Source organism: Chaetodon trifascialis, chromosome 7, assembly GCF_039877785.1.
Source record: "Chaetodon trifascialis isolate fChaTrf1 chromosome 7, fChaTrf1.hap1, whole genome shotgun sequence".
Taxonomy (NCBI): Eukaryota; Metazoa; Chordata; class Actinopteri; order Chaetodontiformes; family Chaetodontidae; genus Chaetodon; species Chaetodon trifascialis.
In genome coordinates this window covers 19641006-19665325 of record NC_092062.1, presented here as the reverse complement: position 1 = coordinate 19665325, position 24320 = coordinate 19641006, and the positions used below count along the sequence as shown (strand labels likewise).

Sequence of the window (24320 nt, the reverse complement as noted above, 5' to 3'; positions counted from 1 at the left end):
CTCGCTCAAGTTTTTGCTGACTGGGAAAATACCCTCTGTACGTCTGATCAGAAGAGCTATCACAGCAGTTTTCTGAAAACTGATGTCAAGACAGTGCAGTAGTTTGGGGCGTGAATTATCATACAAAGCAGCGATATGTGGGGAAATAAGGTCATTTGTCACAGTTTCCGGTAAAGCTGAGTAATGATAATTATTATTTTTTTATTTATATGTGTTTTTATTTTGTTTCTGTCTTCATCTGATAATGATGATGCAGCACACCTGGTAGTTGCAGCCTAAATCAGTCGACAAATGATGACGTCCGCCCGTGCAGATTGGCACGATCATACCTGTCATCCAGCACAGGTGCGCGAACCGGCCATCTTTATATATTTCATTCTCTTCTGGCAGCGTGTCTGCAGCTCATCACAAGGTTTCGACTGCTGGCTGCTTCCCAGGCATGCATATTCTCAAATCTACCAGTTACAGGGCAAAGAGAATAGTTGTTCCATTCTTGCAAGTTTTCTTGCTGCAGCGCAGTAATGCAGTTTGTTCTGCTGCTCCACTTGTGCCTCTTGGGACTTGGTGAGTGGCGTTTATTTATTAATTTATTTTATATGTTGAGCTGCAATTAACCTAGATTCAAAGGTCATGTGTGCCAGCATCACAGTATAACCTGACAAGGTGTTCAGTCCGTGCTACGCTCAGCTCTGTCCATTTTTACCTTCACCCCCACACCGAATATTTGCAGCACACTTGAATTAGGTCAGTCCTCTTTCACCTGCAACACTCAAGTCTCAACAGTTCTGCTGTGTACCTTAAGAAGTTCTGTTTGTCTAGTTTTGACTGATGAATGGGGTGTGGTTATGTCCCAACCTGCAGAGATACTAATCTGTGCACTGTTGAAGAGAATTGTGGTCAGTTACTGGTTTGTTGAGAAATCTTTAGTTGTCTTTTCTCTGCATTGGGATGTGATTAGAAGGCATCATTGTATGTACAATTAATCACTCTACACCAATAATCACTTTGACCCCAACCTCCCTTCTTTTGCTGCAATGCTTTTGTTATGAGCTAAAAATCTATTATTCCTTTGTTTTTGTTTCATATTCACTTTTGCTACCATGTGCAATGCCAATCCATGCAACATGCTAAACTTATGCTAAAAGTAAACTTCCTTTAAAACAGCAGTTTTATGCAAGTAACCTCATACACATTTAGAGTATTGGCTGAAAGTTGAACTTACATTTGAATGAGCTGTTGTTCGGAGTTGTCTCTATACACTGCTGTCGTGTTGTTGCTCCCACGTCAAGATCCTTGTTATCATGGAAACTGCCAGGGTGAGGGTGGACCTTAACACAGGTGTACTCAGACAGGAAGTAGGTACTACGCTCTTCATTGGCTGCTGAGCTTGTTGAAATCTGACACCACCAGTCGTATCTCTGTTACACAAGTAAGGTTTGCTGTGCTCATTTGGAAACTTGCTCAATGCTCACAGTGAATAGATGTAAGCACTTTAGTGCAAGCATGTCACTTATGGTCTTGAAATGATCAACTGCCGTCAGAGTAGTCCATCTTTGAAAATCATGTTATTGTTCACTCTAGCTGCAGTTGTGAAGTGGGAGTATATTGAAATGTTTTATATTGAATAGCACATGTAACTCAATTTTATATTTTCCTCTGCAGGCCTGTCTGGAGCCAGGCCTGGTAGGAGGTTTCTGATGATGTTTCCCCCTCATAATGACCCAACAGCAAATGTTAGCCATCAAGTAACCATCACAGCCACTGGCGTATGGACCTCAGTCACTGTGAAAGTTCTAGAAAGCAGCTTCGCTCAACACATCTTCCTCTCTGCTAGCCAGTCCAAGACGATTCACCTGCCACCGTCTGTGGGAATGGCCAACGATCATTCCTCCCACCTCCTCAGTGTGAAGTCTATATGGCCTGTTACTGTCCTTGCCTCGCTCTGTACCCACACTGGTTGTGACCACAGCCTCCTTCATGATGTATCCTCCTGGGGGACCCACTACTATCCCATTACTCCTCACTTCCCCAACCAGACTGCTGTCAGCCAAATGTTGATCATGACCTCAGACCATGAGACATCAGTGGATATCTTCCTCTCAGGGGACGTGCACTTTAATGGCAATATGTACCGAAAGGGTAGTGTCCTTAGCTTGCATATAGGGGTGCTGCAGAGTGTTTACCTCCAGAGCAACTTCAGCCTCTCTGGTTCAGAGTTAAACTCCCAAGAAGCTGTAGGTGTCGTGGTTGGTTTTACCTGCTTTAAACACACACCTGGCAATTGCCTGTATGGGTTTGCTGAACTGAAACCAGTCTCTTACTGGAGTTTGGATTACATTATCCCTCCCTTGATAAACACAGGAATGAGTTCCAGTTTCCTGTTGGCAATGGTTACTATCAACTCTGACATAGACGTCACCACCAGCACCAGGCGAATGAATGTCTCTCTTGTTGGTGGCGTTATGACGGTCATCCCAGTTGTAACCTTAGATAAAATCCACATTACTAGTGACAGCCCTCTCCAACTTGTTTATTTCAGTCATGACAATGCACAGAGTCATTCAGCTCTAATGGTGCTGCCATCTGTTGATGATATCTGTCAGATTGTACCTTTGTTTGATTCAGGTGATATGACTGAGCAGCAAAACAACAGCACTCAGATGGAAGATTTTAAGTCTGGTGGTGTTATATTCTCAGAGAAGTCCAGCTTTGCTCAGCTGCCTGATAATGCAGCGCCCAGTTCTCCTCACACAGACACAGATGTGGCACACTATCTGAGTACCATGAACAAACAACTATATCCAGCAGTGTGTGAGAAAAGTATGCACTGAAGCTTTTTGAATGACTTTTCATTACATTTTGAGCAATTTTTGACTGTTCTAACATTTGCATGTGTACCTCTCTCCGTTTCAGCTGCAGCTACTTGTGAAGAGTTACACTGTGGTCGCAAACGGAAGTGCTCGATCAAAGATGGAAAACCAATCTGTTCTTTGAAAACTAAAATATGCTCTGCATGGGGTGACTCTTATTACCGCACCTTTGATGGAAGAGATTTTGTCCTACAGGGAAACTGTAACTACACTTTAGTTCAAACCACCTGTCCAGGCTTAAATGCTTCTGTTCCACTGCAGGTTAATATAGCCAGGGCATATTTAAACAGTGCCACCATCTCGACCATCCACATGGTGCAGATTAGCATCCAGGGCTTTAATATCTCCATAGTCAAAGATGACAAAAATCACATTAGGGTGAGTGTACTGAATTTATTTAAATTACGCATACACTTCTTGTACCTGTTAAGCTTTCATGTACATTATCTATTCTTGCATTTAAACTCATAGATTAATGGACAGAAGAGGAACCTGCCCCTCACCCTGGGAAATGGGTCCCTGAACTTTTATCCAAGTGGCTCCAGCGTCATCTTAGACACTGCCTTCGGCCTGGCTCTGCAGTATGACTGGAAGCACCATCTCCAAGTTGAAGCTGGCCCAGAGCTTTATGGAGTCCTGTGCGGTTTGTGTGGAAATGCTAATCACAGCTCCTCAGATGGCATAACTGCCTCTAATAGCACTGATGAGACCCAGACTGTTGATTTTACCCTCCCATGGGTGGTGAGCAGCGATGCAGGCTCCTGTATTGAGGATTGCGGTGGTGGCCGTGTCTCATGTCCAATGTGCACTCAAAGCCAAACCAAATCTTTTCCAGGGGTTAAAGGAAACTCCTTCATGATTGGTTGCACTCTGCTGCAGAGGAGTGGTGGACCTTTTGCCGATTGTCACTCGTATATTGATCCTGAGCCATTTGTTCGTAGTTGTGTGAACAACCTGTGTGCCAGTGAAGCTGCGTCTTCTGTGTGCAAGATCCTGATGGCCTATGCCAACATTTGCCAGAGGCTCGGGGCCAGAGTGCAAAACTGGAGAACCATCAGCAAATGCTGTCAGTTTTACTTTTTTTTTTTTTTTGGGGGGGGGGGGGGGGGTTATTTAACTGATAACATGGTTTGCTGCAAAAATGTCAAGAATATGTTGTTTCTTTCACAGATATGACATGTCCTATGAACAGCCATTACGAGATCTGTGGTTCTGCTTGCCCAGCTACCTGCAGTAACCCAGAGGCCCATCGTAATTGCACCCTGCCCTGTGTGGAATCATGTCAATGCAACCGAGGATATCTGCGGAGTGGTGGGAAGTGTGTGCCACTTAGCAAATGCGGGTGCCTTCACCATGGTTCTTACTATCTCCCCAAGGAGAACTTCTGGATCGGCAACCAGTGCCGGGAGAAATGTGTGTGCCAGCCTAGCTCCAAGATGGTGATGTGTGCTCAGTCTCATTGCCCGCATGGTAAAGTGTGCAAGGTTCTGAATGGAGTCTTGGGCTGTCACATGGATGGGCCCGGGTTGTGCATAGCCAAAGGAGATCCTCATTATACCACCTTTGATGGGCGTAACTTTGACGTCCATGGCAACTGTACTTATCTACTCACTTCTCACTGTCCCACCTGGGGTGACCTGGAGGACTTTAGCGTCGAAGTCCAGACCCAAATAAGGGATGCTACAAACGCTTCCTTTCGGCATGTTAAAATGGTGGTCTCTGGTTATTCCATTGAGATATCAAATGACTGGAGTGACAGGGTCATGGTACGCTCATTTATTTACTATAGTATATATTAACAAACCTTTTTCTCCACTTGCAGTGTTAACATCACTTAATTCGTTTCAGGTAAATGGTCTGCTAATGCGTCTCCCATCTGTGTTGAGCCGAGGAAAAGTAAAGCTCTACATGACTGGACTCTCAAAGTGTATAGAGACTGATTTTGGTGTCATTGTTACACACCGCACTGATGTCCTGACTGTTCAAATGCCAAGGATCTTCTCTGGTAATCTCTGTGGCCTGTGTGGCAACTTCAATGGGAATCCAGAAGATGATCTAATGCCTGATGATGAATCTGATATCTCTCAGGCCATTAGATACTGGCAAATCAGAAGTGAACATGAATGTGTGGATGTGCCTATGAACACCTCAGGTTGCAGTTCACAAGATATAGCTCTTTATCAGGGAAAGGATTTCTGTGGACGGCTGCTGGATACAGAAGGAGCATTCCAGAGCTGCCACGAAACTCTAGAGCCACAAGATTTTTATGAGAACTGTGTTCATGACCTCTGTTACAGTAACCAGACTACCTTGTGTGTTATTCTGTCCAGCTATGTTGCTGTATGTCAAGAAATGGGAGCTATAGTGGATGAATGGAGGACCTCCAACTTTTGTGGTAAGTAATTGTTGTAAAATATATTTTTATTTTGAATGTGAACAGAATAGGAATATTTTGCACAAAAATAGTTCACTCTCTCCCTCTTAGATCTCTCCTGCCCACCCAACAGTGAATATCGCCTGTGCTCCAGTCACCTTTCTGACTGTGTAGAAAACCAAAGTCCTCTAGCAGTGAAATGCAAAGAGGGCTGCTTCTGCAAACCTGGGTTTTTCCACAGTGGTGATGTATGTGTACCAAATTCTGAGTGTGGCTGCACTGACAGTGGTGTTTACCATGAAATCCATGACAACTTCTACCCTGATGAGCACTGTCAGCTGCACTGTGTCTGCGTGGGCCACAACAGAGTGCAGTGTACGAACCACACGTGTCCAACCGGAACAAAATGTGCCATCCAAGATGGCCACAGGGCATGCCATGCATCACAATCAGTTAAATGCACAGTCATGGGTGGCAGACACATCAGGAGCTATGATGGACATCGCTTTGACTTTAATATGGGTACCTGCCGTTATGTTCTATCCCAGATTTGTGATGAGAAAGAGTCTGACCCCACTGTTATTATCCAGAATGGACAGCTATACCTCAGGGTCCATGGTGTGAACATGTCTTTGGAGATGGATCATTTAGGCAAAATAAAGGTAAGCAGTCACAAACACAAACTGTTTAGTGTGCCTTAATTGTAACTAAACATTTTTAATTTTCCAGATTGATGGTGTCTTGTGGGGTCTTCCTGTCCAGCTGGATCACATAGCAGTACTTCATTCTGGCTTGCTGACTCGTGTTGTTATAGAAACTGGAGTTGTTGTCACTTATGGGGCTAACCTGATAGAAATAGAAATTCCTGCCTCCAACAGAAAAATGTGTGGCTTGTGTGGAAGCATCGGCGCTGTTGGTACTGATGAGGAGCGCAGCCCAATTGGCAGCCTCGTGAGTGACATTTCCAGCTTACCATCTTCCTGGTCACGTTCACCACCTGGAACGAACTGCTCACAAGAGTGTGATTCCTGTTCAGTGTGCAACTCTACCATGGCAGCAGAATTTGCATCTGCTGACCTCTGTGGCATGCTGCTTGCTCCTGCAGGATCATTTAGTGGCTGCCACTCCACAGTGGACCCAGAGCCCTTCTTTCAGAACTGTGTGAATGACTTATGTATGTCTAATGGGAATGAAGCCTTGTTTTGCAGTAGTTTGAGAGAATATACTTTTGCATGCCAGGAGGCAGGAGCTAAAGTCAAACCATGGAGGGGTGAGAAGTGCCGTGAGTATTATTAATATTGACTATTGCACATGTTGCTTCATACCAGTCAACTTACATGCTTCTGTTGTACCCATAGAACTCTGGCAAGCGCTATACAATGAAATTTCCGGATTGATGTAAGGCTCGCTGGACTCTGTACAGTATATGAACAATTTTTTTTTTTCCTTCCCTCCCACAGCGCTCTCATGCCCTGAAAACTCTCACTACAATATATGCGTCAGTGCATGCCCTGAGTCCTGTGGCATTTTATTCGATATCCCCTGCCCATGGGCCTGTTATGAGGGATGTCAGTGTGACTCTGGACACATGCAGAGTGGAAATGGCTGTGTCAAAGCTGAGAAATGTGGTTGCTTCTACCATGGGCACTACTATGAGGTGAGAAGCTACATATTATTTAGGTTATACAAGCTATCATAAACATTATCCCTCTGTCACAGCAATGTGTTGTTGTTGTTTTTTTTTTTCCTTAATGTGTTTAAACTGTATTTGTCACATGTGATCAGACCTGAAAATTGCAGGTCAGTGTGACTTCTGATGGGCCTGTTGGTTCACTGAGGGTGTGTGCTGTTATGACAAATTTACATCTGACCCCACAGCAGGTTCAGTTCTAAACATGTTGCCACAGTCAGGTTCGACAAGGTGCATGCTCCATTATTCCATGCACTATTAATTACATGACTCACTAATGTCTTGGCCAAATGTACATATGTGTCACTTGTACATGTGGCTTGAGTAATCACAAAATCCTAGGCTTTTGTGCTTTCCCTTGTTTGCTTGCTTGGTCTTGAGGGAACGGCTGGGCAGGGTACACCAACACTGACTCACTATTCTCTGTAGATTGGGGAGATGTTGTGGGCTGAGGGATGCTCTTAGAGGTGTAACTGCTCTGCTACTGCCACACCAACAGTGACTCACTATCCTCTGTAGATTGGGGAGATGTCGTGGGCTGAGGGATGCTCTGAGCGGTGTAACTGCTCTGCCACCGCTACCATGTGCTGTAAGCCAGCCTCTTGCCCTGAGGGAGAGAGCTGCACCCATAACAATACCTGGGGCTGTGCAAGGAAAGGTAGGCCCAGCTGGTTCTGCTGGGTTGGATGACATTTGCTCATAGGCTCACTGTTGTTCACTCAGCTGCACTATGCAACAGTCACCGTTCTTGCATTATCAAGTTTGACGTCAAGTGTTTTTCCTCAATGTCTTGTCTGTTTTTGAATAGTCACTTATTCACTAGGAAGTCTCCTGTTAGCCTCGGGGGTTTGAGCAGGATTACACTGAAATACAAATACACAAATAATTTAATGTATATTTACATTTGATGCCATCCAAAAACTCCTTTTTCTTCTGTTGACAGCAGAATATTTGCATTTGAACTCAAAACTTAGGTTTGCTAAATTTGATTTTCTGCTTCAGTGGTTTTATAAAGGTGAATTGTCTGCAGGTATCTCCACCTAAACTGCCCTTAATCTGATACTGACACTTTATTTTTTCAGATGATAATGATTATAACATTTGTGGGACTGGAGAGACTTGCAGTGTCCACAGCCAACCTCGGCAAACCCAGTGTTGGGTACTGGGAGGTGCCCACTTCTACACTTTTGATGGAAAGGTGTTTGAATTCCAAGGAAACTGTACCTACACTCTGATCCTGTTGAATGGCACCAATGAAAATGATACCGTTTGGGTTGGGGTACAGAAAGACAGGACCCCCAAAGAGGCTTCCTCTCTTAAAGCTATTCACATCAGTGTGTCTAAAGACAATATTACTATATACAGAGGGGAAAAGGGCTGTGCTTGGGTAAGTTTGAGTTTGGAGATTCAATCACATCACCCTCCTAGCCATACTGTCAGTTTAATTTAACTTTCATTATACATATGAGATGGCTGTCAACCATAAATCATTTAGTATGGCCTTTAGATATACAGTCATTCATGTTTTTTTACAATGTACATACACTGATACTATAGCTTAGTGATTATTATAACTATTAGATAAAAGTACACAAAATGTATTGCATAATATTTAAAATGTGTTGTGCTCTCTCCAGATAAATGGCGAGAAAAGGCTACTCCCTGTGACTCTACAATTTGGACTCGTAAAGATTTATCAGAGTGGCATGTTTGTTGTTGTGGATACAAGTTTGGGCATCCAAATTAAGTATGACTGCTCTCATATTGCCACTATCCTCCTCCGTAATTCAACAGAGGTCCATGGTATGTGTGGAAATAATAATGGCATCGAAGAAGATGACCTCAGGAACCCACAAGGTGAGGATATCGATGCTACAACTTTTGGCTGGAGCTGGAGAATTTCTAGCCAGGAAGCTCAGTGCACGGCAGATTGCGGAGATGCATGCCCACGCTGCTCTACTGAACAGCTACAAGAGAAAAATGTAGCCAATCAATGGATCTCCCTGCACGAGTACATTTGGTCACCACAAAATCCTTTCTACTCATGCCATGAAGTGGTTAGCTATGCTAAAATCTCCACAGCAGTGAGCATATTTGACCTGTGCTCCAGTAATGACTCTCAGGAAGCCCTGTGCCGCGTTGTGGAGGCCTATGCTGCCGCCTGCCAAAATGCCCTGGTCCAGATCGGAGAGTGGAGGAATAGCACCTTCTGTCGTAAGCTAACTTTATCAATTGAATCATTGTGAGATGTCTCAGATAATTGGTTACAGGTGTCTTTTTGAATTTTACACATTTTTTTAATGATAATGAAAAAAAAAAAGCCTATTCCCACTTCCACTTAACAGGAAAACTACTGCTTCTATTGAAACATGTATACAGTGTCAGGAATTTGTGCACAGTTTTCCTCTATTGCTGATCATTCTCCTTCTCTTCTATCAGCCATGTCCTGCCCAGTGAATAGCCATTACAGGTCCTGTGGCACAGCTTGCCCTGCCACATGTCAGGACCCACTCAGTTCAAGGTTCTGCACACTGGCTTGTGTGGAGACCTGCCAGTGTGACCCAGAGTTTGTCCTGGATGGCGGCACCTGCGTCCCCTTGTCCCAGTGTGGCTGCACTCACAAGGGCTACCATTACCACAGCAACCAGACCTTTTGGTCTGATGAGAAATGCACTGAACAGTGCGTTTGTGACCCCCACACCCACCAACCACAGTGCTATTCGGCTTCTTGTGGCCCAGATGAATACTGCAGTCTTCAGCATGGTGTCAGAAGCTGTGTGCCGCACCCTCAGCAAACCTGCATGTACACTGGTCATCACATAGTCACCTTTGACCAACATGACTATGATTTGCATGGCACCTGTTGGTATCAGTTAGTCAGTGTGTGTGGACAGAAGCAAGGCCTTGATGCAATTCAGATTTCCATACAGACTGACGGACACCTGGAGTCAGCACTTCATGTCCTGGTCAATGTGAGTGGAGTGCTTGTGAAGCTAAACAGCAAAAACACTGAGACTGTAGAGGTGAGTGCCAATATACTGTTAAATTTTCATTTCCATAAAACTGCTTAATAATTAAACCAAACTTCACAAAGAGAGCTCCTGAAAATATGTTGCCCGGTCCTGACTTTCAAATGCAGTTTTGGCACCCCCTACAGGTCAATGGTGTCAAGAGGAGCATGCCCTATCACTTCGGCCACACCACACTGGTGTTCTCTTTGGGGCTGCACACCTATATCTACAAAGAAGTGGGCTTTGAATTTAGTCTCAGTGTGGATGGCATAGTTAGTGTTAGCCTCTCCAGTAAATATGTTAATTCTACTTGTGGCCTGTGTGGCAACTTCAACTCTGATCCTGCTGATGACCTCACCACAAATGGTATACAGGAGCATCTCAGTCCTGAGCATTTTGGAAAAACTTGGAGAAGTGGGCAGAATCCTTGGTGTGTGGAGGGCTGTCTGGGAGGAAGTTGTCCAAAATGTTCATCTGAGCATCTGGTTCGTTTCTCTGACCCGGAGGCTTGCGGGAAGATTCTGGAAGTTAATGGACCATTCAGACACTGTCATGGCAAAGTGGACCCCTCCAGCTTTTACAAGCGCTGCGTCAGTGACCTGTGTCTTCATGGAGGTCTCCAGCCTGCACTGTGTCACTCCCTGGCAGAGTATACTGCGGTCTGCCTTTCCCGCAAGGCTACAGTTTATGCCTGGAGGAGTCCTGGATTCTGCTGTGAGTGTTAATGCACTCCCAGCTCTGTTGTGCAAGTGAATTAAATTAATATCCTCTACAGTTGTTACTGCGCTGCTTCTAGATCAGCATCATTGCACACCAAATGAAATATGGAGAGTTTGCAAATGCCATCTCATCATGTTTAGATTGTTTGTTTTGATATTGATCACCAACACAAGGAAAAGAGTGGAAATTATTTGCACACAAATCAGATATATGCCTGTAGGTACTTAAAGAATGTAAAGTTTGTTCCCTTGTGTATTTGTAAATTTAAAAAAAAAAAAGTACAAATTGGATACAGTGTGCAGTAGCTCTGTTATTGAAGCCACAACCTTTCAGGTGCTATTGGACCACTAGATGGTACTAATGCATCACTGGTCAACCATAACCTTTACAACATTTTCCTGTCTTCCTGCCCTAAGTGAATGATGTCTCTCTGTATCTCTACAGACTCATCCTGTCCCTCCGGTTCCAGTTACAACATGAGCTCTGCCTCTGTTCACCTCTGCCTCGGCTGGCAGAATAAAACAGTGGAGGTGCTTCCAAACACTGGGGAGAACTGCCTGTGTGAAGCAGGCTTAGTTCGCAGTGGCAGCCTCTGTGTCTCTCCAGAAAACTGTGGCTGCTCTCACCATGGAGAATACCTCCAGGCAGGACAGGAGGTGTCTACATGCAAAGAAAGCTGTTTATGCCACGCTGGAGGACACATGACTTGTCGTAATGTCTCCTGCACAGAGGATGAGGAGTGTAAGCTTATTAGAGGTGTTCAAGGTTGCCACCCCAAACCCAAAGTGGCACACTGTTCTGTTGATGGGTCTCAGTACGCCACGTTTGATGGACAGGCATTTGAATTTCATGGTTCATGTAACTACACCCTGGTGCAGACGTGCTCTCTGAAGAAATTGGATATGGAACCTGTTTTGATAGCTGCACAGGGCAACTATAGTGAGGGCAGACATATCTACCTGCAAGTCAATAAAATGTATTTTAAGACATCAGCAGCTTTTCCAGGAAAAATTCAGGTGATTCATTCAATGATTTCACAGCCTTAAACATGATGTATTGTTCATTTATTAGCATCCACTGTATTTTTTTTTTACAACATAAACAAACTGTATATTATGTTTAAAAGTGAATTATTTCACAGGTAAATGGAGTTTATGAGAACCTGCCATTCTCACAGAACAATGTCACTGTGCATCAAAAAAATGGATGGATAACCATTAAGACCCCACAGTCAGTCGAGCTTATTTCAGACCTACAAAACCACATTCTGGTCAAGATCCCTGACTGTTTTCACCAGATGACCTGTGGCCTTTGTGGGAACTACAATGACGATCCCTCAGATGACCTCCAGCTGCCCAATGGCACCGTGATCTCTGACCCTGGCATCTTTGGGCCATCATGGAAGCTGTGGGATAATGAATCATCCTGCAGTGACACATGTGACAGCACCTGTGAACTCTGCCAGTCCCCTTTGCCAGAGTACACCTCTGAACTGTACTGTGGTATTCTCACCCATCCCAGTGGACCTTTCTCTTCTTGTCACCATTTGGTGTGCCCACAGAAATACTACCCCCTCTGCATGAAAAACCTATGTGTTGCAGAAGGACAACACTGGGCCCTGTGCGATGCACTCTGGGCCTATGAGGCAGCATGTAAGGAGGCAGGAGGGATGGTTGACCTCTGGACGAACGCCACAGGCTGTGGTAAGCATAACCGCTTGGTCTGATGTTTAAATTAAACGTCATTAAAATTTCAAATGATTAAATCCAGTAAAATATTGTCATGTTTATTTTGCAGCTTATCAATGTCCTCAATTCAGCCACTACAGCCATTGTGCCAACGCTTGCTCCTCACTGTGTCCTGAGATAAGCCAGGCGGTGCAGTGCCCCAGGGACTGTGAGGAGGGTTGCCAGTGTAATACTGGACACCTTTATGATGGCCATGCCTGTGTACCAGCAGAGCAGTGTGGCTGCACACAGGACAAAAGGAGGTTTAAGGTCAGCTAACAAACACTGTTTTGTGTTCAGTCTAATTTGACAAGTGTTCATTTAGCTCATCCTGCACTTTAACTCAAATTAGACCATTTCTGTTTGCAATATTTTAATTAAGAGTTGTATTCAAATCAATATTTTTTCCTCTTCAGTAAACACATTCCAGTATTATGTTGTTTTTTTTTTATTGGCTTCTTTCTTGTTTCTATTTTCAGCCCTCTGAGAGCAAACTGCAGCAGAACTGTACTGTTAACTGTACCTGTGGGCCTCCTCTTGTCTGTGAGCAATATTCATGTCCTCCACTGCACAGCTGTATAGTTTCAGATGGAATCATGGGTTGCCACAGGGATGGTGAGCATATAAATTGAATAAATATATTTTGAGGCACATATTTGCTCACTAGTGAATGCATTACTTTTCATGTTACTAAAATTACTGTATTTTTCTTTAAGCGGAGCAAAACCCAGATCTGTGTGAGGGAAAATGTGATGAAACTGAGACATGTTACTTGAGCAGTGGTGTGCCTGTCTGTGAAAGCCGCCGGGGTCTGTGCTGGGCCTGGGGAGGCCAGCACTACCACACCTTCGATGGGCTCAACTTTAACTTTGAGGGTACCTGTACCTATCTGCTCGCAGCCAGCAAAGGGGCAGCATGTGATCTGGCACCCTTCAGTGTGTCCAAGAAGAATGACTGCAATGAGAGCAGAGCTGTGTCCATACAGGTGGTTACTGTACAAACTCATGGATTTGTCATCAAGCTCAATGGAGAAATGGGCAGCATACGTGTAAGTAAATGTCAGTTTCTGAATGACAAAGTTTCTCAGGTTTCCCTTTTTATCACTTATCTCCATTTATTTTCAGGTTAATGGTCAAGTGACTTACATGCCTGTTAATCTGTTGCGGGGTAAGATCCATGTCTCTTACAAGGATGGTAAAGTTCAACTGAAAACCGACTTTGGCTTATATGTAGTCTTCGATGGGAATTCCACTGTTCTTGTTAAACTGGAGCCACACTACAAGGGTAAAGTCTATGGACTGTGTGGTAATTTCAACAGTGATCCTCAAGATGAGTATCCTGTAACTACACTTGGTTCCTCTCCCATTAAGACAAGTGTGGAGCTCGCCCAGGCTTACCAGCTCTTTGATGGGAACCATAACTGCTGTACTGGCTGTAAGCAGAACTTGCATGAAGCGACACTGTCTGCAGATCCTGTCCCCGAGGTTGTCTCTAGTCACAGGAAATTGTGTGCAGTGCTTAGTCATCAGAATGGTACATTGGCCCACTGTCACAGTCGAGTCGATCCAGAGTCCTTCTATGAAAGCTGTGTAGTTGACCACATGCACACTAGAGGGTCAGAAGTTGCTCTTCACCAAGCCATACATTCATATTCCATAGTTTGTGAAGAATCTGATAGCTTCCATCATGATGTGATAGTTGGTAAGTAGTTGTAGTGTAAGAGAATGCAGTATAATACAGCTAATAGTTTCTTGTGACTAGTAAATGAATAACAATAAATCTTTTCAGATGTGCACTGTCCACCAAACAGCCATTACAAGACCTGTGGCTCAGCCTGTCCTCCATCCTGTGAATTTAATACCACCATCTGCAACAAGGCCTGTGTTCAGGGCTGCTTCTGTAACCCTGGATTCATCAGGAGTCCAACTGGCTGTGTGCTTCCACGCCAGTGTGGCTGCACAGACTCCAGGGGCAAATACTACAGCCTCAGCTCAACTTTCTGGATACCGGACAACTGTGGCCAGCTCTGTGTGTGCGGACCGGCTACTGGAGAGGTCCACTGCCACCCAGCCCAGTGTCCCAGAGGAACGGTCTGCAAGCAACTCCATCACAAGAGGATGTGTCAGGCTGAAAACCCCAAGAACTGTACCATTGTTACGGGGCTGCATTTCACAACCTTTGATGGCTACCATTTTGACTTCAGAGACAGTTGTGCATATTCATTGGTACAAACTAAGTCTAACCTAACTGGACTTACACCATTCAATATCACTATCTCTGGTGCAAGTTGCCACAAAAGGCTTTTTCATAGCCTTAACTTAACACTCTCGATCTATGATTTGGAGGTGATGGTGACAAAAGATGAGCCAGGAAAGGTTTTGGTGAGTTCTTTAATAAGGTCTTATTGACAGTCTTCAAAATGAACCATTGTGTGTGATTCTAATGAGTTCTGTTTTTCATCCTCAGTTTGATGGACTGTATAAGCCCTTACCATACTCACACCAGACAGGCCGTGTAAATGCATACCGCACACCTTCATCGCTCACCATTCACACTGATGTAGGATTACAGCTCATCGTCTCCAACATCGGCACACTAATGATTATCCTCCCCAGCAGTTACGGCTCCTTTGTGTCTGGTCTTTGTGGTAATGCCAACACGGACCCTAATGATGACCAAATGATGCCCGATGGAGAGCTTGCCCAAAATCGACTAGAGTTCGCCCACAGCTGGAGGTCTCAGGAAGCAGAGGACTGCAGACCCAACTGTTCCTCCAGGCTGAAGCATTGCCCCGCTGAGGCGCAGAAGCTGTTTGAAGGCAGTGATTTTTGTGGAGTGTTGCTGAATGAGCTTGGACCATTTGCAGACTGTGCGTCAGTATTGAGTCCCAAGCATTACTTCCACAGCTGTGTTGCAGATTCCTGCTCTTATGGTGGACACTACTCAGCACTCTGCAATTCCATTGCATCATATGCAGCTGCCTGCCAAGCTGCTCAGCTGCCTGTCAGGCAGTGGAGGAGTGACACTTTCTGTGGTGAGTATGGTTCAGTCTGTTCATCAGTTCAATTTCATTTGAACAACTCACAGCAGATTAAGGTGTCCAGCTTCACGGATTCAGACATTTAATGTATGATACTTCTGTCAGTGTGGGATCAGGCCTATCCACTGTGAAACTGTCAAGTATTTTGAGGGATCGCTCATTTTATGTAAGCAACAATCATGCAAATGTTGAAGAAAATTCCTACAACTGTCCATAATCCATAACACTTAAACAATTAAATGAGAATGGCAGAAGCAGCCTGGAGCAGAACCACACACAAGAGAATAAAGAATGAGTATACATATATAGCTCCTTTACAAACTGTGTGGGTGTTTGAATTATGATACAACTTTTCACGTGTCAAATATTTACGTCTGATCTGAGAGCAATATTTTGCCTGTAAATGGCTAAAAAATATTACAAATATTCCAATCTCCTTGAATGGCTACAGAAGCTATCAAAGTATTTTGTTCAACACCCATTAAACATTTTGAACATTTGCAATGTCTTGCACTCTCACATTTACACTATGAATAGGTTGAGTGTCAAGAGACCATGAGGGGGCAATTTTGGTTTGGCTTTTGCATTAAAGGTTGTTAGGACAACAATCTATTGGATAAGAGTATGATTGATGTTAAATATGTCTTGTGGGTTCTGTTAAATTGAAGTAAGATTATGCTCTCTCCCTCTAGGTGTATCATGCCCTAAGAATAGCCACTATGAGCTGTGTGGACCACGGTGTCCTGTTTTCTGCCTTGGACTGTCCTCTCCAGCAAACTGTGGTGGAGGTTGTGAGGAGGGTTGCCAGTGTGACCCTGGCTATGTGCTGAGTGATGGCCAGTGTGTGCTTGTGTCTGATTGTGGCTGCTTGCATGAGGGACAGTATCACCCTGCTGGCCACTTCGAGAAAAGCTGCCAAAAGTGTAACTGTGAAAGAGGAGAAGTGACCTGCAACCCTGTGGAGAACTGTTCAGTAAAAGATGGCCTCTCCTTGCAGTATGGCGTGTGCCAAGTGTTTGCTGGATTTGGCTACATCACTTTTGATGGAGTTATTCTGCCTCACCATGGAGCTTGCACCTATATAGTATCGGCCTTCTCCTCTAAAGCTATACACGATTATACTCTGCTACTTAGCTTTAAAAAGAACAGAAATGGAATTTTCAGCATCAGTAGACTAGTATTCCGTTTGCTTTCACTGGAGGTGTCCTCTGACCCTGACACTCTATGGAAAATAGAAGTAAGTAGTACGTTTTGCAATCTTTAATTTATCTTTGACAGTTACATCTGAGGTCCAGAAAATCTTTGCAGCCTGACATAGTCTCTGTGCTTTCAGGTGAACAGAGAAGAACGCAGCATTCCTTTTGACAATGGAGAACTTAAAGCATACCAAGTTGGTAACAGACTGATTATGGTCACACACGCTGGGGTGGAAATCGACTTGTCCTCTACCCAATACCTCAGGTTAACTGTGCCACAGGTATATGACAGCACAGCATCAGGCCTGTGCGGGAACTTCAATGGGGACAGGTATGATGACTTGGAGCTAAGAAAAGGTCATCTTGCCCCAAACTTTGCAGAGCTTCTGCACAGCTGGGCAGAAGCAGCTCCTGGACAGCAATGCACTGACACTTGTGGAAGACAGTGCGATGAGTGCAGCCTGTCCCCTCACGACAGCATGATCTGTGACATCCTGTTGATGAATAGTATTGAATTCAACCATTGCTGGAACAGCGGGGTGGAGCGTGATACTTATGTACGTATGTGCATCAGGGCAGTTTGTGCTGGGGCAGGGCACATGGCCGCATGTCTTGCACTGGAAGCATATTCCGCAGCCTGTCAGGCTAAAGGAATACGAGTAGGAATGTGGAGAGAAAACACTCCCTGCGGTGAGTGAATAATTTGGATCAAACTTTAAATCAAGAGTATATGATCCATCCTGATTTGTATTTACTGCCTTCAGCTTTGAAGTGTCCTGACCGCAGCAGCCCAGGCAAGTGTGTTGACTCCAGCTCCAACTCATGTCCTGCTCTGCTCCTGCCTGGTTTGTCAGCAAGTGGTTGTTCAGAAGGCTGCCAGTGCCACTATGGAAACGTGTTTGATGGGGCCGAGTGTATACCTTACAGTCAGTGTGGGTGTGTTCTTCATGATATCTATATCAAGGTAAATATACAAGCTTAATTAAACTTACACATTCTCAAGGGAACGTTATCTGCAGTGATGGAGGACATATTTAAATTCTGTACTTCATAAAAGCATGGCATTGAAAATGAGAAATATAGTCAGGGAAATGGAAATATAGTATTAAAAGTGCTCAGTGCCAAAATATGGACCCCTGTGACTATTTTGTATACTTTGTTTATTATTGCTCTTTCATTAACATTGAGCTCATTTTTAACTTAAAAAGGAAAACCAGCAAATCCTTGGAACCATGAAATATTTGTATGAAAAATGACTTAAAAGACTTTTTTAAAAAAATAGAGCTCAGAGTATCTCGAAGCAAACAAAGTTGTTGTTTTTTTTTTTTTTTTTGTTTCTCTTGTCCTCTTAGATGGATGAGCAACATTACACTGAGGACTGCACCCAGAGATGCTGGTGCCACCCTTTGAGTGGGGTGATATGTGAGGAGGCAGGCTGTGGTCCAGGACAGCAGTGTGCTCTGAGGAATGGTTCCTGGGGCTGCTATGACAGACCTGAAGCTTGTGAGCTCAGGGGTAGCCTCCAGGTCTCCACACTCAGTGGGCAGCAGCTGATCTTGGAACCTCGGTTTTCTTATAGTTTGATGTCGCTCTGTGATGAGTCAAGTGTGCAGTGGTTCAGCGTGGTCTCCTACCATGGACCTTGTGATGGCAGCTCTTCCAGGCTTGTCACTGTGTTTCAAATCCTCCTGCATGAATCATCATTTGCCATACAGGATGGTACAGTGAAGGTATAACTCCACTTTAACTTTTGATGGCCATCAACTGACACATGGTGATGTTTTCCCACAGTTGTTCTACCTAACTTTCTGTTTCTCCCCACAGGTGAATGGACACTTTGTGTCCCTCCCTTACACTTTGCCATCAGGGGTGTCCCTGTCCTCTGGTGTGAACCAGGACAAGTCAGAGGTCATAGTAATCCTGAGGAGAGATGTTGGCCTGGAGTCAGAGCTGGAGATAGAGATTGGTATTACCATGTTGACAGTCAAAGTCCCACTCTGGTACTCTGGAAAACTGTGTGGTCTCTGTGGAAACCTTAATGACCTCCACTCCCACAGTTCAGTCAGGTCATGGGTTCTCCCTGACTTTCCTGGTTGGTAAGTGACACTCTCCACAATGATAGTACTGTGTATGCACTACTGCTTAAAAATCGAGTAATGCTGTTTTTCCTCTCTTCACAGTGGCTTCACTGGATGATGGCTGACCATTTTAATGTCCCGAGTAGTGTGTACTGTTGAATGTTTTAAATACAAAAAGAACTTAAACAACTTTGTATTGTCTGGTATTTCAATTCTGATGGATGGACATGCCTTACTCATATATTTATACATAACAGTAGCAGTACTCTATTAGTAAGGCCCAAGCACCTTTTTAAATAAGGTCATTTCTCTTCATTGTTGATTAGGCTCCAACAAAAAGTAATGAGGGCACACCTTTATCTAAATCCACAATGTGTGTACTTTAACTAAACCAGGCTTACTGTTACGGAGCCTAAGGACTTCTGCCCAAATACACAGCAATTAAACATTTGAGTTTTTTTTTTTTTTATCATTACTCTGAGAATAATCTAATGCAAACTTTTGAGGACTAAGTTGTATTTGCATTCTGTCACAAATGATTGTTTCCTTTCACAGCATCTGGTTATTCTTGGGTGACACCCAGAACCAACAAAAACCTGCCCATTTAGCGTAGCAACTGCCACTCTACATAAAGGTTACTTTAATTAAGATTTGATCAATAAATTCCATGGGATTATCCACCCATTTTGTGAGCTTTACATGGTTGCACATCTTTGACACATCTCTGTTGATAAAGACACACGATAAACATTTGCAGAAATTGTGACGTGTGCATTAAGTAGGGCTTACATGCTAGTGATGTGAAGCCCAATAGGTGGTGTGATTACTGTAAGGGTTGTTTTTTTTTTTTATCCCTATCTGATAAATTGCACATTACATCCACTTTGTGTTTTCAGTAGAGTGTTTGAAAGGTTTTAATAGCAGGAATTAATGGTACAGAGAAAATAATTAACATGGTCACCTTTTTATCAAAACATCAGTATGTGGCATTTTATATGGCACCTGCTAAAATGTGATTACATCACAGCTGATTTATTCCCACAGCAGAAATGTAAGAAAATGAATGTGGTTATGAGAAGAAACCATCATTTGAAAACATGTACTCTCATGTGAGATATCAATCTGCTTTTTTGTTTGTTTGTTTGTTTGCTTGTTTTTATTTCATTGAAAACTCATCTTTATCAAAATGTCTGTTTAGAGACTCTTGGCTTACTTCAAGATTGCTGATAGAATCATTTTACCCTCAAATTCAGAATTTCATACAAAACATATGTAAAATGTTTATCTTCTACACCAGTGCAAGTTACGTCAGTTAATGCAGGGATTCTCATCAGATTCCGGGATGTGGATGCCACTGGGTGTGGCGTCACTGAATAAAAAGATGAATGATTCATCACATGTTGTTGGTATTGAACCTCACACCTATGTCAACATACAGCAGGACCTGCAAGTCATTGCCAAGTTCTGCCTTAATTTGTTTTAGAGGAACGGTATTGTTTTTCCAAAGTTTTACCTGTAGGGCTTTAAGAATTTTGATTGGTTGTGTGTTTTGTCTGTCAGAGAATATAAAAGGATGGAACCGTAAAAAAAATCCATCATACTTAAGCCTCTTAGCGGGTAAGCAACGTTCATTCTGAGATTGATTATATTGACGGCTTGGTCAAATTACTGCATTTATGTTATTCAAATAATGTAAATTTCAAATAGTTCTGCAACTAAAACAAGGATTTATGTCTTTCAGCCATGGGGACCCTGTTGCTGCTTTGTGCTTTGGGTGCTTTAATCAGCTGTAAGCATATTTTGTCATACTCTAATTTCTTTTCTGTCTTCTTCTTTCTTGTTTTTTTCACCTGTGGAAGGACCCACTTGAATGTTACTCATTTTCATCTTAGTGTGATATATCTGTGTTTGTCGTCTTTGCAGCTTGTCATGATAATCTTTCCTTAATATCAAAACTCCATATCCATCAATAATAACTATTGAATCTGACTAAATGTGGCTTAGCTCAATTAATCAATCACAGCTACGGTCCTAGGACTTTGGCACAGAATTCCCCGGCAGAACGTAGCCATGTGATCGCTCGATTTGAAGCAATTTATCCAGGTTGTCAACCCCATCAGTTGAGAGCATTGTTGTGCTGCCATACCCCAGGTGCTTGTGTGAATAAGGCAGAATGTTGAACAGGTGAAGAATTTGAGAGTGCACCACATGAAGGATAGCCATCTAAATTGAAATTTGCTTTTGTTGGGAAAAGCATTTACCTTCAGCTGCTATTGAGTTGGAACTATTATACTGAATGGGTGAAACAGGACCGTAATCTAAATCCCCCAGGCCCTGACTGAGCCCAGAAAATGTTCTTTTCACTGCAAAGGCCCAGATATTGATAATATTTCCATTATGCAATTATATTGTCTGCACAAGTGACTTATTGAGTGGCGCTGAGAAGCAGTCAAGTGACTATTCCTTAGTCTAAATCTCTCACAATGGTTATCAATGATAAAAGCAATCCATCCATTACAGACTAGCATTCATCCCTGCTTTTTAACTCTGAGATGAAGGTCTTTTTAAGTCTCTTTCTCTTTGGTGTCATATTGTTTCTTTGTACCGTGTATGCAATCCAAGTTCAAGCCAAGTTCTGCATTACCAGTGTGTGAATCCTTTGATTGCCTTGGCACAAATAGTCCAAGTCATTTCCTAATGCTTTCTTGACGTGTTTTCTTCATACACAACATTTGTGAAGCACAGTTTTGTACCTGACTACTTCATTTTATGTGACTAGAAAAGACATCTTCTCTGACGTGCTTTTCCGTCTGTCTCTTTGCTCTTCCCTCGTCTGTCAGGTCCATCTAGCGCTGGATGGGCAGGGAGGGAGTTTGCCCTGTCATTCATGCAGAATTATGCTCCACACTACAGGCCTCGCAATCGACTGTACATTGTCGCTGTTCAGGACAATGCTAAAGTGACAGTGCAAGTGCTTCCCTTACGCTTCAAGCAAGAGAAAACTCTAAAGGTGGGAGAGAGAGTCACCGTCGGCCTCCCCCCTAGTGTTGAGATGTTTGGCAGCCAAAAGTCTCCCAACACGGTGCGCATTGTTGCCTCAGCAGATGTGACGGTCACCTCCTTCAGCTACAAGCTGCACACTGCAGACACCTCTGTGGTGTATCCCACCACTGAATGGGGCACAGAGTATTTCATCTTTACACCCACTGTCGGCTTGCATAAGGAGTTCTCTGTGACAAACGGAAAAGAGAGAAACAGAGTGGTGATTTTCCCGAAAGGTGCAATCAGGTTCCAGGGCCGGGTCTATAGGCGTCACAGCCGAATGGTAGTCGATCTCCAGCCATATGAGAGTGTCCAGCTCCAGAGCAATTGGGGACTTTCTGGCACCAGAGTTGCCTCCCAGCACCCTGTTGCTGTTGTCACAGGTCACACTTGCACCTGGCGCTTCTCGAGATGTAATCATGTTTATGAGCAGCTACTACCAGTGAGCAAGTGGGGATCTAGCTTCATTGTGCCCCCCATTACCTTCCAGAAGAGCTATGACAGCGTCTTCCTCCAAGCCTCACAGCTCACCCGAGCCATTGTGCAAAGTAACAACCATAAAACTGTTCTAAGTTTGAACAGGGGGGAGATGAGGGAGATCCGCTACCGCAATGCTACACTGTCCATCCAGGCCGATCATGGCATCCAGGTCCTCATGCTCTTCAACGGTGTCAAAGTGGAACGGTTCAAATGCTACGACCCTTTCTTGATGACCATCCTTCCCACAGACCGCTTCTGCTCCTCTTACTCACTAGAGGCTCTGGAAGGATTTGAAAACAAAGCACTGATTGTGGCACAGACCAGTGTGATGGCAGAGCTCCACATTGATGGTATGAAACTGTCACATTATGACCACCAGGGAGGGGTTGCAGGGACAGATTTCTCATGGGCGGAGATGTCTTACAAACAGACATCTGGCAGCAGTAGACACATTCTGTCCAGCTCTGGTTCCCGCTTTGCTCTCTACAGTATAGGTGTCAGCCAGATGAATGGTTATGGTTCCCCAGGACTATGTATACAGTCAGGTAAGGTGCACATAATATAGCTGTTTAAGAATTTTGACAAACAGTATTATTGACTAGGAAGATTTTACATTACACATAAATTAACTGTTATGATGTGGGCTTTAATTGTGTGTTCTTTATGGTTAGCAGGAGGTGGGTCTTTGTCCTGCAGTAGCATCACCTGCAGTGCCAACGAGGTGTGTGAGATGCGGGGTGGGTATCCCACCTGTGTCCCTAAGCATGGTACCTGCTGGGCCATGGGAGATCCCCACTACCGTACCTTTGACGGACGATACTATGACTTCATGGGTACCTGCACATATGTCATTGCTAAAAACTGTAAAAAGGATAAAAATCTCCGAGACTTTGAGGTCCTCGCCCAAAATGAGAACAGAGGAAGCCTCAGGGTGTCATATGTCGCTCTGGTCACAGTCAAAGTGTATGACTTCATCATCACAGTAGTTCGGTCTGAGACAGGTCATGTGAGGGTAAGGATTTCTATTTCCATTTGTAAAAGGTTGTTATATCTGCAGATATAGTAGTATCTGCTATATAGTATAGCAGTCCATATTCCAAATATGATCCTGACTTCAACTTAATTCAGAATAATGGTTTTGACTGGTGTGATACATTAAACTGTATACATTTAAATCAATAAATTATGACTGTAATATCTTGACATATTTTTCTATTTGCTTTTGTGCAGATTGACAACAGTCTGTGGAGTTTGCCAGTTACTCTGAACAACAAGAAAGTGGTTATGTTTCAGAGCGGTCGCTCTGTGGTCATTGAGACTGATTTTGGTCTGACTGTCCGTTATGACTGGGAACACTATCTTGTGGTCACCCTGTATGGCCGCTATGCTGGTAAGACTTGTGGTCTCTGTGGGAACTTCAATGGTAACCCCAAAGATGATTTCACCACACCCTCTGGCACCCAGGCAGGTGGGGCTGTGGCCTTTGCGAGCAGCTGGAAGGTGCCAGGGCTAGTGAAAGATGCTCTGTGCAGGGATGACTGTGTGGGTGGGTGTGAGCGCTGTGAAAACGGTCTGATGAAGATCTGGGAGGGTGATATGTTATGTGGGCTCATTACACTCATAATAAATGGACCATTCCATAATTGTCATGCCGCCATTGACCCACAACCACACCTGGAGAACTGTAAATATGATGTATGCATGGGAGGCGGCCATCAGCATTTCCTCTGCAAAGCACTGGAGGCTTACGCTGAAGCCTGCCAGACTGCTGGGATCCAGGTCCAAGAATGGAGGAAGATTGCACGATGCCGTAAGTAGGCATGTACCTGTGCACAGAACAATTGATAGGAAGATAGAAATAAACATACATACAGCAAAAAACAAGGACAACACAATGCTGAACAAAGAATGGCAAGAATAAAAACAACACACACACACACTGAATTATTACAAAGTAAAATGTGTATATGTAAATATATAACTAGCAACAATGACTAACAACATGCAATGTCCATATACAATACAAGTGTTCTGTTGTTTGTAATCGAATAGAGATATTCATGATGGAAGAATAAATGTTAAATGAGTGAAA

The 24320-nt window shown here is 43.8% G+C and overlaps 1 protein-coding gene across 1 annotated transcript in view; it reads left to right on the top strand.

The window, feature by feature from the left end:
• The first annotated feature begins 521 nt into the window (after positions 1-521).
• The window catches only part of LOC139334170 (IgGFc-binding protein), a 33670-nt gene continuing 9871 nt past the window's right edge, over positions 522-24320 (top strand). The window contains exons 1-30 of the mRNA XM_070966931.1: positions 522-564; positions 1663-2820; positions 2914-3248; positions 3342-3936; positions 4041-4636; positions 4719-5265; positions 5356-5906; positions 5974-6526; positions 6705-6901; positions 7454-7592; positions 8017-8321; positions 8572-9148; positions 9374-9957; positions 10092-10659; positions 11110-11681; positions 11807-12368; positions 12463-12662; positions 12872-13007; positions 13109-13440; positions 13517-14093; positions 14181-14773; positions 14859-15426; positions 16125-16669; positions 16766-17318; positions 17393-17592; positions 17981-18358; positions 18453-18720; positions 21547-22773; positions 22903-23240; positions 23459-24038. Of these exons, the coding sequence (XP_070823032.1) occupies positions 522-564; positions 1663-2820; positions 2914-3248; positions 3342-3936; positions 4041-4636; positions 4719-5265; positions 5356-5906; positions 5974-6526; positions 6705-6901; positions 7454-7592; positions 8017-8321; positions 8572-9148; positions 9374-9957; positions 10092-10659; positions 11110-11681; positions 11807-12368; positions 12463-12662; positions 12872-13007; positions 13109-13440; positions 13517-14093; positions 14181-14773; positions 14859-15426; positions 16125-16669; positions 16766-17318; positions 17393-17592; positions 17981-18358; positions 18453-18720; positions 21547-22773; positions 22903-23240; positions 23459-24038 (14377 nt within the window). The remainder of the gene's footprint in view (positions 565-1662; positions 2821-2913; positions 3249-3341; positions 3937-4040; positions 4637-4718; positions 5266-5355; positions 5907-5973; positions 6527-6704; positions 6902-7453; positions 7593-8016; positions 8322-8571; positions 9149-9373; positions 9958-10091; positions 10660-11109; positions 11682-11806; positions 12369-12462; positions 12663-12871; positions 13008-13108; positions 13441-13516; positions 14094-14180; positions 14774-14858; positions 15427-16124; positions 16670-16765; positions 17319-17392; positions 17593-17980; positions 18359-18452; positions 18721-21546; positions 22774-22902; positions 23241-23458; positions 24039-24320) is intronic.